At 36.0% G+C, this 16,809-nt stretch overlaps 4 protein-coding genes across 10 annotated transcripts; 2 read left to right on the top strand and 2 right to left on the bottom strand.

Moving 5' to 3' along the window:
- Positions 1 to 822: 822 nt before the first annotated feature.
- On the bottom strand, positions 823 to 6,258 carry AT1G67420 (Zn-dependent exopeptidases superfamily protein). 6 transcript variants are annotated; one of them, NM_001198413.2, is made up of 20 exons: positions 5,787 to 6,249; positions 5,623 to 5,708; positions 5,403 to 5,504; positions 5,086 to 5,192; positions 4,910 to 5,010; positions 4,655 to 4,742; positions 4,207 to 4,295; positions 3,907 to 4,046; positions 3,645 to 3,810; positions 3,427 to 3,562; positions 3,223 to 3,316; positions 3,007 to 3,136; positions 2,866 to 2,925; positions 2,659 to 2,777; positions 2,404 to 2,528; positions 2,025 to 2,249; positions 1,770 to 1,930; positions 1,514 to 1,677; positions 1,368 to 1,450; positions 823 to 1,284 (listed from the first exon to the last, which is right to left on the bottom strand). In NM_001198413.2, the coding sequence occupies exons 1-20, from the start codon at positions 6,147 to 6,149 to the stop codon at positions 1,055 to 1,057; spliced, it is 2,769 nt and encodes a 922-aa protein (NP_001185342.1). In that variant the 5' UTR covers positions 6,150 to 6,249; the 3' UTR covers positions 823 to 1,054. The 6 variants fall into 6 exon arrangements, with proteins under 6 accessions (NP_001185342.1, NP_001321979.1, NP_001321981.1 ...); NM_105409.5 differs by having other exon boundaries at positions 978 to 1,284; positions 3,010 to 3,136; positions 5,787 to 6,082; NM_001334294.1 differs by having other exon boundaries at positions 1,368 to 1,677.
- A 1,472-nt stretch (positions 6,259 to 7,730) lies between these two features.
- Positions 7,731 to 10,247, top strand: AT1G67410 (Exostosin family protein). 2 transcript variants are annotated; one of them, NM_105408.4, is made up of 3 exons: positions 7,731 to 8,318; positions 8,604 to 9,005; positions 9,391 to 10,247. In NM_105408.4, exons 1-3 carry the CDS (start codon positions 7,845 to 7,847, stop codon positions 9,805 to 9,807), a joined length of 1,293 nt encoding a protein of 430 aa, NP_176908.2. In that variant the 5' UTR covers positions 7,731 to 7,844; the 3' UTR covers positions 9,808 to 10,247. The 2 variants fall into 2 exon arrangements, with proteins under 2 accessions (NP_176908.2, NP_001321277.1); NM_001334292.1 differs by having other exon boundaries at positions 7,736 to 8,318; positions 8,604 to 10,220.
- Positions 10,222 to 13,495, top strand: AT1G67400 (ELMO/CED-12 family protein). The gene is made up of 8 exons (NM_105407.5): positions 10,222 to 10,854; positions 12,104 to 12,240; positions 12,332 to 12,516; positions 12,595 to 12,649; positions 12,728 to 12,848; positions 12,917 to 12,964; positions 13,046 to 13,140; positions 13,216 to 13,495. Exons 1-8 carry the CDS (start codon positions 10,749 to 10,751, stop codon positions 13,312 to 13,314), a joined length of 846 nt encoding a protein of 281 aa, NP_564897.2. The 5' UTR covers positions 10,222 to 10,748; the 3' UTR covers positions 13,315 to 13,495.
- Positions 13,496 to 14,069: 574 nt separating this feature from the next.
- Positions 14,070 to 16,723, bottom strand: AT1G67390 (F-box family protein; the record flags this gene model as incomplete). The annotated part of the gene is made up of 4 exons (NM_105406.2): positions 14,070 to 14,591; positions 14,771 to 14,944; positions 15,027 to 15,644; positions 16,394 to 16,723. The coding sequence occupies 4 exons, from the start codon at positions 16,721 to 16,723 to the stop codon at positions 14,274 to 14,276; spliced, it is 1,440 nt and encodes a 479-aa protein (NP_176906.1). The 3' UTR covers positions 14,070 to 14,273.
- Between the last annotated feature and the right edge of the window lie 86 nt (positions 16,724 to 16,809).

Raw genomic sequence — 16,809 nt, 5'->3', positions numbered from 1 at the left:
AGAAGATTAACAAGTTTGCTACATGAGTAATGATTGCTTCATATGTAGAAGCCAATAAGATCTTGAATACCTTGGGAGGAAGCTCTATCGATTTCATGGGGGAGAAACTAGCTAAGTATACTATCGATATCATTGAAACCTGAAGAGTTGATTCAACATCTACTGATATCGCTGATAAGCGTATCATCACACATATTAACGAGTGGATTGACGATTATTTGATGGTGCACCACGAGGGAGGAGTTTTGGTGGTATGCATCGGAAACGTTGACCTTCGTGGCTCAACTTAGAAATGATAGGACACATTATTTGATGGCGCACCACGATAAAATAGCTGTCGTTTATAGAGTCTTACTCTTGTCACATATTTGAGTCCAAAAGATAACGAAAAAAATAAAAACAATATTTTGAAAAATTATTTATATGAAACAATATTATTTATTTTGTTGCAATTAGACTTATTCATTACCTCGTGGCATGTACGTGGACTTTGTAATTGTAACAGACACTTCTATTGGTTTTTCATGTGTTTGTTATTTATGTGGTTTTTCATGTGTTTGTTATTTAGGTCAGTACGGTTGTTTAGCTTACTCTTTTAAATTTTTTCATTTGCAAATTGCAATTGTAAGGACCACTTGTATTTAGGTCCGTTATTTAGCTTATTCTCTTAAAAATGCAGAGAAACTATCAATTTGTGGTATTACTCTCGGTAGACAATAATGCTAATGAAACTTCTCAACAAAACAAAAAACAAGACTATATCTTTTGATCATGAAGTTAAATTAAGGATAAAGTTAAATTAAGGATATAAGACTATAGTTGCACCAATCAAAGTATAAGATTATAAATTATCAAAGAACCAAGTAAATGTACACAATTACTATATCAACAAAGAAAATGTACTTAAGACTTGCTCATGTTAGTATGATTTAGGTATAAATAGAGTATGCGGTTCCGATGTCAAAAAAAAAAAAACTTTCCCATGTTAAGAACGGATTTATTTATTCTCTAATGTTTTAGAAATATCAAAAGGAGAATATGAAATAGTCTACGATCAGAACAAGTAAGTAGAAAGAAAACTAGTGTAGGCAATGACATCGGACCATTTTGGGAAAAGACCCTTCAAATGTATAGTTTCTTCATCAAGACGTTGATCAAGAACAGCTACATCTACTCTCACTTCTTCTTCACTACTTGCCTCTAACCAGAAGTTCCACTTCTCATCGCTGTTGCCACTCAGTCTCAATATGTACGAGGGAGGACCACCCGGTGGGAGTTCAGGTGCTGCAACAACGATTAGTCATTTTGGTTTTACGGTTTTTAGTAAATGCTTTAAGAGAACGAAAAAGAGGTTCTGTGTGTGTCACCTGGAGGTTTGCCATCGGCAAAGGACCACCCTGATAACGGTCCGGTTATGTTCAAAACCGTGACCCAAATCTCCTCCAACGACCTGCAAATGGAATAGTTAATAACCAACAAGACCAATAGAAGTTCTTTATGGAGTCCAACTAACCCCAGAGAGAGCTCCAGATGAACTCTGCGAGTTCCATTTTCAAATGTTGTTTGCGGTTTATGCGCTTGTAGGAGTGGGAATTGGCTATATCGTTCTAAAATATTGTTGGCTTTAGCAGGGAACCTCCCGTTTGTTGTTAATACACATGAAATAGGGAAAAGTGCCTGCAGATACCAAACAATTCTTTACTTCAAAACTGAAAACACTTGCTATCTTACCAATAGCATGTACATAGAAACGAATCTAATGAACGTACCATCCAAGCTTCTTGAGGAGACGCTTCAGCGTTTCCCAATGAAAAAGAAGGGCCAACATGAAGTTCCTTTGCCACCTCCGGAGCATGCTTAAAAATGAACTCCATAGAATTTGAATCAATGACAGCTAAATCATAACTTGAGCCTGTGATTTCATTTCCACCTGCAACAGGCACATTAAACATTTACTTCATTTCAGCAGACGAAGATTACTCCGAAAGGCGAAAACAGTTCCATATCGTGTGAGAAAACGCTACCAGTAGAGATGAATGTGTGTTGGAGTACAACTCTCTTTGGTGCATCTTTGCTATAAGGAAAGAACTGTGATGATACCGCCAACATGACTACAGTGAAGTGAAGCAAGAATTTCAAGATCGACGACTTGGCCAGCCAACGATCACAAATTGGTATTATTGGACCCAAACACAAGCCGGTGACGATTCCAATGACTGCAGCTACTGCTACATCTGCTAGATAAAATCCTGCAAACCAAAATAATGTACAATAAACATCTCCACAGTGAAAGCCAGACTTGCAATCACAACAAGCTATTTAAATGTTTTAATGGTAAAATTCTCAATCGGTTTAGCTGAACCAGAGATGCTTTTGGAAAGAATTGAGTTCAGTAAAGCTAACCATAAGGTGGTGGAATTGCTCCCATCATTCCCGTCTTCTCAATTAATAATAGTGTAAGAATACCACCAAAATAGAGAGAATACAGAAGGCATGGAACAAGAGCTATCACATAAAACATGGGAGACCTGGATGAAATGAACTTTATCATAAACAAGGATCTTATTGGCTAAAGATATGTCCTATGATCCAAAAGGAATATTCAAGTTAAACTAATCATCAACTTCACAAAAGTTAGGTACTGTCTAGAAGTCTTACTTGATCGAATTATAGCCATAGGACTTGACTGACAAATAGAAAGCAATCCACCCTAGTAGCATAGAAATGGAGATGACAAATGTCATGAATCCTCCATTTAATCCAGCGAAAAAATATGCCTGAAAACGTTTCTCCGGTTAGTCAACGATCAGACAAACAAACAACAAATTCTGAGGTAAAATAACCGATAAAACAAAAAGTGCATACCGAAGTTGCAAAAGCATAGAACCCAAATGCTCCCCAAAACCTTGCTTCATCAGATGGTTCCTAAAAGATCATAGTTAGAAGACATTTTCTAGTAATAGACAGGGAACCTAATGAGACAAGAGGAAAGAATAAGGACTTTACAACTTTCATAATTTTCTTGGATGAAACACCTTGAAAATGTGAGACACGATCAGAGATAGCTCTTGGAATTAAAAGGCCAAAAAATGAGCAGGGGATGAACATCAAGAAAGCTAAGTATGAATGAGCAAACCTACATTTCCACATTAATTTGAGTGAACACCTTTATTAAGTATTAAATAAAACGTGGAACAACGTAACACGATATACAAAACCAACCAGCTCATGGGATAAGCAAAGAACAATCTGATGACTGCAAAGAGAACAGGGACTATTACACCAAGTAAGATCCCGGCGAAATGGTGCATAACTCCTGATCAGGTAAAAATTTACAACGTTAAATCTCTAAAACATCGTACAATGAGGAAAAGAGTACAGGAGTACAAAAATGATTAAGAAAATAAAAAGATTGCAGAATTTTACCTTTAAAGAAAGCCCAGAAGAATGATAACAAAGGGTGTGTCCTAGGGTCCATCATATACAAAAAGAAAGGAACACAAAGGAACAAAGCAGCTGGAATGTTGTGAAGTACGAAAGCTACTCTTCTTGGGTAGAACACCTGATAGATATCACGATTTCAGCTTGTCAAGAGTGTAAACTAGCTATGAGAAAAGATGATGAACAATCTCAAAAACACCCACCATGAACCATGTTAAGTAATCAAAGAAAACAGCTCTTTCAACCATGTCACTGTTGGCATCCACGTCAAGCGTCTTTCTTTCACTAGCAACCTTTAGCCTAGAAGAACTCGCGAAGGCTTTAAGCACGCTGATTAAGTTTTCTCCACGTGCTTGCATGCTTCCAGGTCTGGTTCAAAGGTATTCTGTGAAAAGAGGATCATACTAAACAATAAACGATAGTAAGGAAAAGTTCAACCATAATATATACCAAAACGATGCATACACTATTCTGTCCACTGTATCGAAGGTAGTATGGTAGTAGTAACCGCCCAGAAGAAAGATAATGTCTAGCCCGGGAATGTCGGCATAATCTTCTGCAAACATTCTGTAATCTGTGTCTCCAGGAATTACAGGGAAAACATCCTGAGGAATATCATAGGAGAACTTAAAGTCAGTGACAGAGATGAACTAGAAACAAAATGGCTGAATACGTTTTGATCAATGACCACTATCACTTGGCAAAAGTAGAGAAGACAGTGTGTGTGAGTGTCCATGTATGTCATAGAGAGAGAGAGAGAGAGACCTGTGCAGAACTCTGTGCCATTGGATACACTGCTGCTTGAGAGTAGACATAAGATGGCCACGAGCCAGGCCCTGATTGGCAGACCAGATCTACCAACCATTAACAAAAAGTCAGAAGTAGGAGCAATAAGCACAACAGAAACTTAAAATATAAATACTCATTGACAAGCAAACACTTAATACTGTCACAAATAAGACTAGCACATATTCCTCTTAATATTTACAGGATAATGTATGTATATGCATTAATTTTCTAGGGACAGGATGTTGCAAGAGAAGTTCTTCAATGGTCTACACAGATGTTTAAAGATAAGCTTTTTTGTTCCAATACTTAGGAAAGATAAGAGAATCAAGATCAACTTAAGAACATCATTGTCATCTAGAGGAAGAGACTGGCCGAGAAAGGACCTTGTCATAAGTAAAAATTGTTTTTAGGGAATATATCTTACCAATACCCCCTGTCCCAGAGGCTTCCACGTTTATAAAAGCTCCAATGGTATCTTTCAACTTATGCTTCGTCATGAAGCCGTGTGAGCCCTAAACACACACACCACCATGTAAAAGAAGAGCTTATTTTCATCAGCTTGACTATAAGAGAAACCTCATACTATGTATCAATAACAATATTCATCAAGAACAAGAAGATGAATGTTCATTAAACAATATTCCATACGAAAGAGTACTAAGCAGCATAACTGTATTACCAGCATAAAAAGCTCTTCAGCACCATTGAAGAGAAAAATTACAGGTTGAGGCGGGACCCAACCAGAATCCACTACCAGTCTTGCTAATTCAAGTAGTGATGCTGCAAAACGGAAACACATAAATCCATGATTTAATGGTTTAGAAGGTAAATCTAAAGATATAGTACCAAACTCACCTACACATGACCCACAATCACCAGCTCCAGGAGAGTTAACAGGACTGTCATAATGTGCATTCATCAATACAGATGCATCAGTGTCAAGAGAATTCATTGACGAGATACTGCAAAAAAAAAAAAAAAACGATGAAAATGTTTAGCATTAATAATTGGGGACACAATCATTCAATGTTGCAGTCTATTGATGACTGAATAAAATAACACAAAGAATGGTCAACCCCAACGTGAATCATAAATACAAACAACAAAGTCTCCTGAACAACACGTAAAAACCATAAATCTCAATGTACCAGTAAAGGAACAAACTTTAGTACCGCATAAGTATATTAGTATGGTTTCTGTATCCAAGTGATATGCTGTGTCCTAGAAACATCATGCTAAAGGAACCATCCACTTGAGTCTCTTCCACTTCAACCCTATAACAGCAACAAAAAGCATTCATTTTTCAGCTCAGACACAAAAAGTTCACAAGAAAAAAACATTCTTTTCTTGGAGAGTGATGAAATCTCAAGCATTTAAGTTATTCAAAAAAACCTTAAATTTGGTCCAGCTCTCTCCTTCACCATCTCCAATTGCGATTTTATATACGTTGCAGCTTCTTTAAGTCCAGGTCGTCCTTCCTACAAAACCCATGTCGTAAAAACAAGATCAGAGAGAGACAGAGAAAAGAGAGAGATGAAACGGCGGCGAATCATCACCTGACGACCATCGATCTCTTCAGCCAAGACACGGATGTGTTCGACGGCTCTAGCTTCAGAGAATCGTTCGAGAGGAGCGTTTGCCGGAAGCGGAGAGATGAATTTCATGTGGAGGACGGAGTAAACAATAGCTGACATTAAAGCGTAGATGAAGACGAGTGAGAAGAGGAATTTGAATCCAGTGACATCTCTTGCGCTCATCTTCCAAAACGGCATCACTGAAATGGATTCAAATCTTCGAATCGGCGCTTTGGAAAAATCAGACAAATCTCGTACTTGAAGACAACGATTGTTCAGTTCTGTAATATAAGTCCGAAACTTAACGGAACGGAACAGAACGGGAACACCGTCGCTTTGTGTCATAGAGAGAGACTGTTACGGCGTGAGAGTGAGATGCAAAATGACTTAAAAGTCCTCACGATTTATTCCATAATGAAGTCTTTACGTTTCCCTAAATCTAATTTTATTCAGATTCATTTTGTTCTGAAGTGTAGATTTGGTAAAATTTTGATTTAAAGTTTGAAGTCATTTAATTTGAATATCTTAGACAATTTAAAGGTGATTTCATAAATTTGAATCAATTTTGCATGTCTATGGACAGATGTCATTATCAAAGTGACATTGTTGTTTTTCTGACTTTTAAATACGATGCAGCAAAAGTAGATGGTATAATCTTACAAAATATTTCCGCTTGCTTAGACAAAAAAACAAACTTTGTACGTAACTCGTGAACTAAATACGAGTCTAAGAAGAATAAGAGGAATAAAATCAAGGCTTAATTAGTTTACTACCTTTGAACCAAAAAAAAAACCAAAAAAAAGATCTACTACCATGTATTGGGGTATATATCTAGGGAAGAAAATTTGGTTAAAAGGAAATGACACGTTGTTTTAATTAAAAACATTTGACACAAATGTTTTTTTTTTGTTTTGGGATGTAATCCAACACGCAAAAAAACATGTAGACATTAAAGTGTCGTGAACATAACTATGTCTATGTATGTTAAATAAAGCAAACTACGTTTCCTTTCTTTACGTGATGATATGTTCCCACACATCACGTACCAACTATTTGTGTGAGATATTAGCCAAGTCTCGGACCAATAGTTATCTTGATCCAAGATATCAAGAGAGTATTAATTAATGGATTTTCAATCATCATAGCTGGGGAGAGTTTTCCTCTGGTTTTACAAGTTGGTCGTCGAGGAAACCAAATTTCTTCTTTGAGGCAAGCACAATTTTAGTCCATTCTTCATAGTTGTCCGATCCTCACAAAGCAAGGATGGATATCATTATCAGGATATCTATATGTATGTATCCTGGACTGTCACTCGTCTAGTCTATATGCACCTATGTGTTTTGGTTATACATAAATGCTAGATATGAGCTTTATCCCTAGACTCGGCCCAAGAATGAAATTTGCTTAGAAAAACTTTGACCAAGTCTGAGTCAGCAGGGTTCGGCCCATTCGCTCGTTATTTTCAAACATGTGAACAAAATCGGATTGTCAATGTCTCAATGATCAAATTGTTGGTAACAAAACTGAAAACCAAAAGAAACCCGTAAACGTTTTTTCCAATTGACCACAATCAAATAAGATGAACAAGAGTTGCAAAAATGGTAATTCGAACCATTACCTCTATAACTCAGTCTTTCAACATCGAACCGGAAAACCAAACATTTACTTTTTGAATCCTTTGTGTGTTCAACATCCTTAGCTTCTATTATAGTATAGTGATCATTTTACAAAAAAATATTGATTGTAATGTGCAATTACCTAATCTTTTAAAACTTCTAAAGTGAATGTGCAATTTCTTGAATTACAACACCTATGTTGTGTGTAAAAGAAAAAGAAAAAACAACTACAGTAAATTTGTTTGTAACTGAAAGAATCTTTCTTAAATCATAAATCATTAAATGTCTAATGACTCAATACGTTTCATTTCATCAAAACTCATTACAATCACCAAGCAACGAAAAAACCCAAAACAGAGACCGTTGGATCTAAATCTCTCACTTTCTTCTTCTTCTTCTCTGTATCATCTCTCTCGAAGAAGAAATGTACGGCAAAACAATATGTACAATCGTCTTCTTCATCTTCCTCGTTGCTTCATTCTCAATCTACATGGGAACCGTCGATCCAAGACCTTACTTCTACCTCCTCCAATCCCAACCCAATGGAGCTTCTTCTCCTTGTAGCTCCTCTGGAAAACCTCTCCGTGTCTTCATGTACGATCTCCCACGAAAGTTTAATATCGCGATGATGGATCCTCATAGCTCAGATGTTGAGCCTATCACAGGGAAGAATTTACCTTCTTGGCCTCAGACTTCTGGGATTAAAAGACAACATAGCGTTGAGTATTGGCTTATGGCTTCTCTTCTTAACGGTGGTGAGGATGAGAATGAAGCAATTAGGGTTTTTGATCCGGATTTGGCGGATGTGTTTTATGTTCCTTTTTTCTCTTCGTTGAGTTTTAATACTCATGGGAAGAACATGACTGATCCAGATACTGAATTTGATCGGCTATTACAGGTATAATTTTGATCGGAAATTTTTGAAATTCCGGTGATTTTGGGTGATGGGTAATGGCAAATTCGTTGACTTTTTTTGCAAAGTTTGAATCTTTATGAATCGCCACCATTGCAGCGTCTGGCGATCGAATTATGAACTATAAACCCTAACTATTGTCAAATTTTAATCGAAATTTTTGAAATTCCGGTGATTTGGGATGATGGGTAATGTCAAATTCGTTGACTTTGTTGCCAATTTTGAATCTTTATGAATCGCCACCATTATTGTTTCATGTTGTGTGATCAGGTTGAGTTAATGGAGTTTCTTGAGAATTCGAAGTATTGGAATCGTTCAGGAGGTAAAGATCATGTGATTCCGATGACACATCCTAATGCTTTCAGATTTCTAAGGCAACAAGTGAATGCGTCGATTCTCATTGTTGTGGATTTTGGGCGTTATTCTAAAGACATGGCACGTTTAAGTAAAGACGTAGTTTCTCCTTATGTACATGTTGTTGAGTCTTTGAATGAGGAGGGCGATGATGGTATGGGAGATCCTTTTGAGGCTCGTACAACGCTTCTTTACTTTCGTGGGAATACAGTTAGGAAAGATGAAGGTAAAATTCGTCTGAGGTTGGAGAAGTTATTAGCTGGTAACTCTGATGTTCACTTTGAGAAAAGTGTAGCTACTACACAAAACATCAAAGTGGTAAGCTACTATTACTTTTATATTTCAGGGTTCAGAAGTCTTAGAGAGAGTCCATGTAGTTGAAATCTTAGGAAAATGTGGTAACCATTCTCAGTCCAAGGTTCAGAACTCAGAAATCTTAACTTTTTAGAAAGACCAATGTGATAGGGTTTCATCTAGCATGAGTATATAGCTAGGATAGTGCTTCAAGTGTTTAGGCGTTTGAGTCTTTTGGGGACCTATTAGGCTCTTTAACAAACTAAGGTTTCTATCTTTGGTTTATTGTATCAGCTAGTTCGTGCTCTTCATTTTGTAGTCTGATTTAGAGCAGAATAGAGGAAGATATCTAATGTTAACCTATCAGAATGATAGTAATTGTTCTACTTGTGTTTTGTTTTGTTACCAGTCTACGGAAGGGATGAGATCTTCTAAGTTTTGTCTGCATCCAGCTGGAGACACTCCATCTTCATGCCGGTTATTTGATGCCATTGTCAGTCACTGCATTCCGGTCATCATAAGCGACAAAATCGAGCTGCCCTTTGAAGATGAAATAGACTACTCGGAATTCTCACTGTTTTTCTCAATAAAAGAGTCGCTTGAACCGGGCTACATCCTCAACAACCTCCGCCAATTTCCCAAGGAGAAATGGCTGGAAATGTGGAAACGACTGAAGAACGTATCTCATCACTTTGAGTTCCAGTACCCGCCAAAGAGAGAAGATGCAGTAAACATGTTGTGGAGACAAGTGAAACACAAGATCCCTTATGTCAAGCTCGCTGTACATAGAAACCGGAGGTTGAAAGTCCCTGATTGGTGGCTTTGAAGAATGGCAACAAAAAATTCTCAAGGTTGAAGTCTTTTCTCATTCTTCTTCCCTCCAATACTGTACATTAGTTGATTCTTTTGTTACATTTGCGTTTCACGATCCATTTATAGGCATATATACTCTTAAACATCATTTTTTTAATAACCAGAGGTAGTCACATAAATTTGTATTCCATCTAAAGTTTCGGTTTATCTGTTTTTACTTCTCTTTAAGGATAACTGATTCAGGTACTCCTATAGTTCCTATTGTTGTAAACTTGTAATGGAAACAAGAGGATCAAGCTGCTCCTATATCTTCTTGTGCTCCAGCTTCCGTTTTGTAATGGAATTTTGTTATATTAAAATGTCAGATTCTTGATGGTAGGAGTATGCTAAGAAATAAGAGACTCCATTGGGTTATCTTGGTCCCCTAAACAAGAACTTTTTTTCTGCATTCAGACTCCATTGTGCTTGGACTATATGGTTGAAGTCTACTAGTTGAATTGAAAGAAGGAATCGTTGTTGCACAAAGAGATGATGTGCAACAATAGGTACATTGCATAGATGATGAAGTCAGGGTACTACTAGTATGCTATTCATCAGGAACTTCTACACCCCGAAATATCAGTTCAAGCGTCGTTAAATCTCTGTCATCTCTTACTATAGGCAAATGGTTCCGGAAAAGTGAAGCAAACTTGTCAACCGACCGTAATCTATTTGAACCGGAGACAGTAGAAATGGCTAAAATGATCATATTACCAAAACTGGTCCAAAAGAGTGTTGTAGTACATTTAAGTGTCGAGTTATAATGAAGGGCATATGCGTCATTGCGTTAACTAATTAGACGAATTGTGCTATAAATAAGTCGCAGTCGCCGAAGCAGACTTCGCAAGAGAGAGTAGTAACAAGCACGTTCTCTCCGCCAAAACCAGCCGGAGAAAATATCTCAGTTCAACGGAGATGCGAGTTGTCAGAATATCATGCGTCGGGACACGTCATCTCTCACCTCCCTCCTCCGTTCGCGGTTGCGAAGCCCACTCCGACGACGTCTCTGCTTCCTCAGCCGGTACGTTCCCTCTCTTTCGCCGTGTTACTCTGTTTCGACATAGTAATTAATAGTTAATAACACCTAATCAATCGGAACCGTAAATTATCATAATTTCCTTATTTAATCTTTGTTTATCTCCTTATTTTGCTCTCATAATGTGAGATTAGATACAATCCAAAATGCAAAATATATTTTTTATGTTCATTTTAAGAACTAGTATTTCTCATCACTATTTCCAAAATGCTAACTGATCCAAAGTTTGTGGTGATTAAAATGTTTATAATTTTAACTGTCATTTTCAGTAATGCTACTGTAGATTTGTAGCAGAGTTACAGTATGTTTGACTTTGAAACTCACTAACATGTGTGATAGTGATGAGACTAATTAGAGAAACTTATCTACAGTTAAATATTAGTAATGATGACTAAAGAAACCTATCTACAGTATTTTATTATATGGTTTATTTTTGCTAGATGTGATGTTTTGGGACTCTTCTTGGCACAATTATTAGGTGTCTGGGTTAGAAGGAGCATTGGTTTCATTGTGTCTGAATCATATAATCTAAAGTTTGGTCCATTTGTGGGTCCTTTGAATTGTATCGGTGGTCATAGGATTGTACCGGCTTTAGTTTAATCGGGCCGGTCCGAGAGATCCGTGATTGATTCAATCGGTCTGCCACGTGACTCAAACAAACTGCAGTAGATCTTTATGTTCGTAACTCTCTTAGGTAAATTAGTAAACTACACTATCTATGATTTAATTGTAGAATTGAATTTATGTTTGGTCCACATATAATGTCTAGATCAGCTTCAAGAGCAAATTTTGACAGATGTATGAAATTGAATCTAAAACAAAAAGTTTATAAATTGGAGTGAAGGCAAGTGGTACTCACTTCAAATAGTAATCACATTGTTTCTATATGGCAATGGGTCACATATATGGTCTATTATTGGGGCAACCTGTCACATGAGTGTCCAATCCAGTTTAACCAATCTAAACCGAACTAAAACCATTAAAAATTGATACGAAAATCAAAGCTAAAATAAACTAAACCGGTCTGAAGTTTTCCATCTTTGAGCTGAGCTTTACTATAACCCAACACAAACTATAGAAGTAAACCGATTAAATCCTTACGGTATAGGACCATAGTATTAATTAATACTTAATTGGTTCCAAGGCCAATGGAACCTTTCTTAGGTACTTGGCATCGTGTTCTGTAGGGATTTAAATCTTCAGAATCTTAATATGTTCTTGTTTGTTTATACAGGACTAATTAACGCGGATGCAGAAGATGCGAGTTGTAGTAGCACGCCTAGTTGGAGAATCAAGAAGAGTCTAACATGTGTTTGCTTTAACCGCAAGAGAGCATATGAACGCATTTGCTCTAACTTGACACCATTGCAGGTTAACACAAATAGAAACAACAGCTCCATTAACTCGTTTTTGTATGAAAGCATTCAATTTTCTGAGTCTGATTGTTTTTTTATTTTCATAGGAAGAAAGACTTAAAAGGTTGAGGAAGAGAATGAAGAATTACTATGATGCATCACGGCCCGATCATCAGGATGCATTAAGAGCACTGTGGTCAGCAACGTATCCTGATGAAAAGCTTCAAGATTTGATCTCAGACCAGTGGAAAAATATGGGATGGCAAGGAAAAGATCCATCCACTGATTTCAGGTTAACCTCTCTCTTGCTTGAGTAACCGAACATGTCAAATAGTGCTTAATTCGGTTTTCTTGCGACTATTGTTATCAGAGGAGCTGGATTCATTTCACTGGAGAATCTTCTATTCTTTGCAAAGACTTTCTCGGTAAACTTAACTCTCATAACTTTCTACTTTGAAAGATTCATAACCTCTTTGATGTTTTTTCGGGTGGCATTGGTGTAGACTTCGTTTCAGCGTCTGTTGAATAAACAAGGAGGCAAAAGAGCGGCTTGGGAATATCCATTCGCTGTAGCGGGCGTCAACATAACCTTCATGATCATGCAAATGCTTGACCTTGAAGCATGTGAGTGTCCCTAATATCTTGCTCTTTGTTTGTGAAGCAAGAAAACTTAATATTTACTACATGTGCAGCAAAACCTAGGAGTTTTATACGGTTGGTGTTCTTACAAATGTTGTCAGGTAAAATATGGAAACATTTGGTTATGATGATCATGGCTCTCTGGTTTTCTTGATTTTTAACTAAGTTTTTGGAATATCTAGAAAGCGAATGGGCCTTTGATTTGCTTTACTGTGTGGCCTTTGTGGTAATGGACAAGCAATGGCTGGACAAGAACGCCACCTACATGGAATTCAACGTGAGTCGATCATCTTTCGGTTTATATTGCTTGGTTATGGTGATGGTGATGTGATGATAAATGGTATTTGTGTAGGATGTGCTAAGATGTACAAGGGGGCAGCTTGAGAGAGAGCTGATGATGGATGATGTTTTCAGAATTGAGGATATGCCTTCTTTCTCTCTTCTCTCTTAGTTTTTTACTAATCAATTCTTGTTGTCACTTTAGATCACTATCTTCATTCTCATTTTCCTAATTAGCTAATTCCATCAATTCAAATTTCGTTTTATTCATATAAACATTATCAAACTCAAGTTTCTCGAAACTAATTTAATTCAATTAATCATTCCAATATCTTCCTAATAAATGATTCACGCCGTTGTCGTTTTCCCAAGCATGGTATCTCTAACAATAAAATAGAAAGATTAGTACGGTAAAATACTACTCTCTCTGTTCCTTTTTGTTTGATCTTTTAGAAAAATCACAAATATTAAAAAAACATATTAAATGTTGCTTTTAAATGTATTGTTTTTTGTGATTTACAATTTTCAATAACTTTAAACCAATGATATTCACTAATTTGTATTGAAGTTTACAATTTATCAATTATAACTAATAACTATTGTATTGAAAATCTAAAAAATCAATCTTTTTGAAACAATTTTTTTTTCTAAACAATCAAACAAAAAGGAACAAAGGGAGTACTATTAGTTTTGGTTTTATTTTAATGTTTGTATAAGAAAATTATCAAAAGTAATATAATGATTTTTTTATTTATTAGTGACAACAAATTTTTTAATGGAAGCCCAAATTTTCAAAATATGTAGATCAATTGTTAGTTTTTAAAGAGCTCCCAAAGTGGATTTTTTTGGAAACGTTATGGAAGCGAGATTCCAAGAGCGCCGATTCCGACTCTAATCCTCGATGCGGTGACAAGTTCATAAAAGCCATTGCAATAAAATGGTATTTTTTGTCATTTAAATTTAAAAACATTCAATATTAAACTAAAGATTAATTGTCATAAAGAAAAATCATCAATATAAAAGGGAGAAGAAAACTACAAGATTATGTTTTGAAATTTGTTTTTTTTCACCACAATCAATGTCACATAGGGCTAGAAATATTATTTTCTACTAGATTCTAACCAAATTCCATCAGAAGCATTCAATACTAAGATTCTCATTACCCTTTGGAAGTTCCTTTAGTTTGGCCACAACCGCTTCGTTATCCAACTTCTCATTTGCAAAAAATGAAGACGTTTTAATCATCATCTTCTTCATTACCGTCCCTTGCGTTACAAAACGCGAAGCTAATGCAAATTGTTTTTTATTTGAACCGTTGAAATCAAACATCCACATAACTTCCACACGAAAATCAGCATTGGGAAACAGATTTGCCTCCTCCCACTTTTTCTTTTGTGTTCCACCAATCGAAGATTCACTATCTTCCTTAGAGTTAGGGACATTGTTATCCTATATATATATAGACAAGAACATACATAAACATGTTGTGTTGGTTATGATAGATACTTGAAATTAAAACTCATTAAACCAAAAAAAAAGATAGAAGATAAAAATTAAAATAAAAAAAAGATAGAAGAAAACTGATCAAATCTTCTAAGTACTAAAATTAAAGCATAAAATGAAAGTACCTTAAATAGTATATGGAGCTCTTCCAATACTCCATTCCAAGCAACTAAAATGTCCCTTAGCATGTGGACTTCTCTCGAATTTGTTACATCCACGACCACCTTCAAAGACTTAAGCTTTTGCAAGTAGCTAGCATCTCCACTCACCACGAACTCATGTCCAATATTTTTTTTCTCCTTCAATTCATGTAAAACAAAATATGTTAAGCAATATATAAAATACCATTTTCTATATATATATATATGCTTGTACTTGTACCTGAGCATGAGATGTAATATTGTAGTTCATGTTTGGCACTTTCTCTAGATCTTTAGTCCAATTATTAAACAAAAGTCTTGGTGCCTTGATGACAAAGTTTTGTTCCTTAGCAAACGCAAAGTAGAAAATGGAGAAAATATCCAGAAGAGCTGCAGACACGTCAATGCAATCAACATGAGGGCAATCCAAATGCAAGACCTTCAGATTATTATTATGAATCTTCAGGCAGGTCTTTTCGTTGTACCACATGCAATTTAGCACCAGCACCTTGAGAGAAGGACATGATGCAATAACTGTGTTGAACACATCAACTTCAGCTAAGATTCCCTCAAGCTTGAGAATCTTCAGATTTTCACACTCCTTGAAGGCATGTGCGGTTACTAAATCGTATCGACGTAGGAAGAGGGTTGCGAGCTTTGGATGCGAGAAAGTGTTAGGGGAAAACCGAAGCACATTGGTTCTCCTACCTTTACCAAGTTTGTTACAAAGTGAGAGAAATCTAGTATTTTTCTCAAGAGTAAGCAATCGAATCCAATTTTCAAGCACACCGTTTACACAATGGTGTGCGAAATGATGGATTGAGCAACCCATCAAATGACCATTGTGATTGTTTATAACCTTGAGAACAAAAATAGTGGTTTTAGTTAAAGATTGATACACATATACAATGTAAAAAGTTGTCAACAAAAGCCAATTCTTTTATATCTTGTGAATAAGTTGATCAATTGTTAAATTCAATAAAATTGAAAGATATATGGCAAGAGATCATTTTTTATATATTTTCATTAGCTAATAGAATAATACATTCAAAATCAGTGCTCACTTTCAAATATATTAATAAACAAATTTTTTAAAAAAATACTCCCTCCATTTCGTATTAGCTGTCGTTTTAAAAGTTAAATTTTATTTTGAATTAGTTGTCATTTTCGGTTTTCAATGCACTTGATAGATTTTCTAATTCTATCTCTATTCTTTAAGCTTATTAATTGATGATATCAACTAAAATAATACAGTAATTAGAATTAAAACAATGAATGTTTTCTTAATACTCGTAAAAAATCTTAAATGAAAACTATTTTAAAGAAATAATCTATGTTTTCGCTTGAAATACCGTTATGCTTACCATTTATTATTGCGGGAAAATAAGATAAAACCAGATAATCACCTAACCACAAAGTTAAACATGTGACTTTCATATTTATATAAGCAAGTGCATTTGATTTCAATTGGTTCACGTATAACATTTCTTCTACGAATCAAAATGTAATGCAATCTAATCAGTTAAGTTAAGGGAAACGAGACAGATAAAAAACAAAACATTTGACTGGAAACTCATAAGAGCAGAATAAGGAAAAATGGAGAGAAACCTGGGTTATCGATTCCGCAACACTATTGGAAAGAGCAGCGATAAGTCCACTCTCGTATGTAGCACTTAGCAAATCGAAGTGGAGGTAAGGCACTTGTTTCCATACATTCTTCCATCGTGTAGACAACACACTTGTCTTCAAAGCATCTTCAGTGGACAAACTTGCTAGGATCATGACCAACACATCGTCGGGGAGTTTACTGATCCGGTCGTCGATTGGATCGATGAGGATACGTTTGCCTCTTGCATCCGATGATCGTGGTGCGTTCATGGATTTGGGCTGATGGTGAGGTTGAGAGGTTTTGAGAATTGAGAGAGGGAATTGACTCATTTCGACTTGTAGACTAGAGAGATTAGAATAGGATTATAGATGAAGAGAAGAGAGACGAAGAGGTTACATATATATACATGATATAC

The sequence above is a fragment of the Arabidopsis thaliana genome, assembly GCF_000001735.4.
Source record: "Arabidopsis thaliana chromosome 1 sequence".
Lineage (NCBI taxonomy): Eukaryota > Viridiplantae > Streptophyta > Magnoliopsida > Brassicales > Brassicaceae > Arabidopsis > Arabidopsis thaliana.
This window is presented reverse-complemented; position numbering and strand designations above follow the sequence as displayed.

Excerpts from the sequence above, each read along its gene's own strand:
- AT1G67400 (NM_105407.5), top strand. The coding sequence starts at position 10,749 with ATGCGAGTTGTCAGAATATCATGCGTCGGGACACGTCATCTCTCACCT. Across the intron at positions 12,650-12,727 it reads TCTTTGCAAAGACTTTCTCG|ACTTCGTTTCAGCGTCTGTT; the intron begins GTAAACTTAACT and ends GCATTGGTGTAG. Across the intron at positions 12,965-13,045 it reads GTTCTTACAAATGTTGTCAG|AAAGCGAATGGGCCTTTGAT; the intron begins GTAAAATATGGA and ends TGGAATATCTAG.
- AT1G67420 (NM_001334294.1), bottom strand. The coding sequence starts at position 6,149 with ATGACACAAAGCGACGGTGTTCCCGTTCTGTTCCGTTCCGTTAAGTTT. Across the intron at positions 4,743-4,909 it reads CTGAAGAGCTTTTTATGCTG|GGCTCACACGGCTTCATGAC; the intron begins GTAATACAGTTA and ends GTGTGTGTTTAG. Across the intron at positions 2,529-2,658 it reads TATGGCTATAATTCGATCAA|GTCTCCCATGTTTTATGTGA; the intron begins GTAAGACTTCTA and ends CATTTCATCCAG.
- AT1G67410 (NM_105408.4), top strand. The coding sequence starts at position 7,845 with ATGTACGGCAAAACAATATGTACAATCGTCTTCTTCATCTTCCTCGTT. Across the intron at positions 8,319-8,603 it reads AATTTGATCGGCTATTACAG|GTTGAGTTAATGGAGTTTCT; the intron begins GTATAATTTTGA and ends TTGTGTGATCAG. Across the intron at positions 9,006-9,390 it reads CTACACAAAACATCAAAGTG|TCTACGGAAGGGATGAGATC; the intron begins GTAAGCTACTAT and ends TTTTGTTACCAG.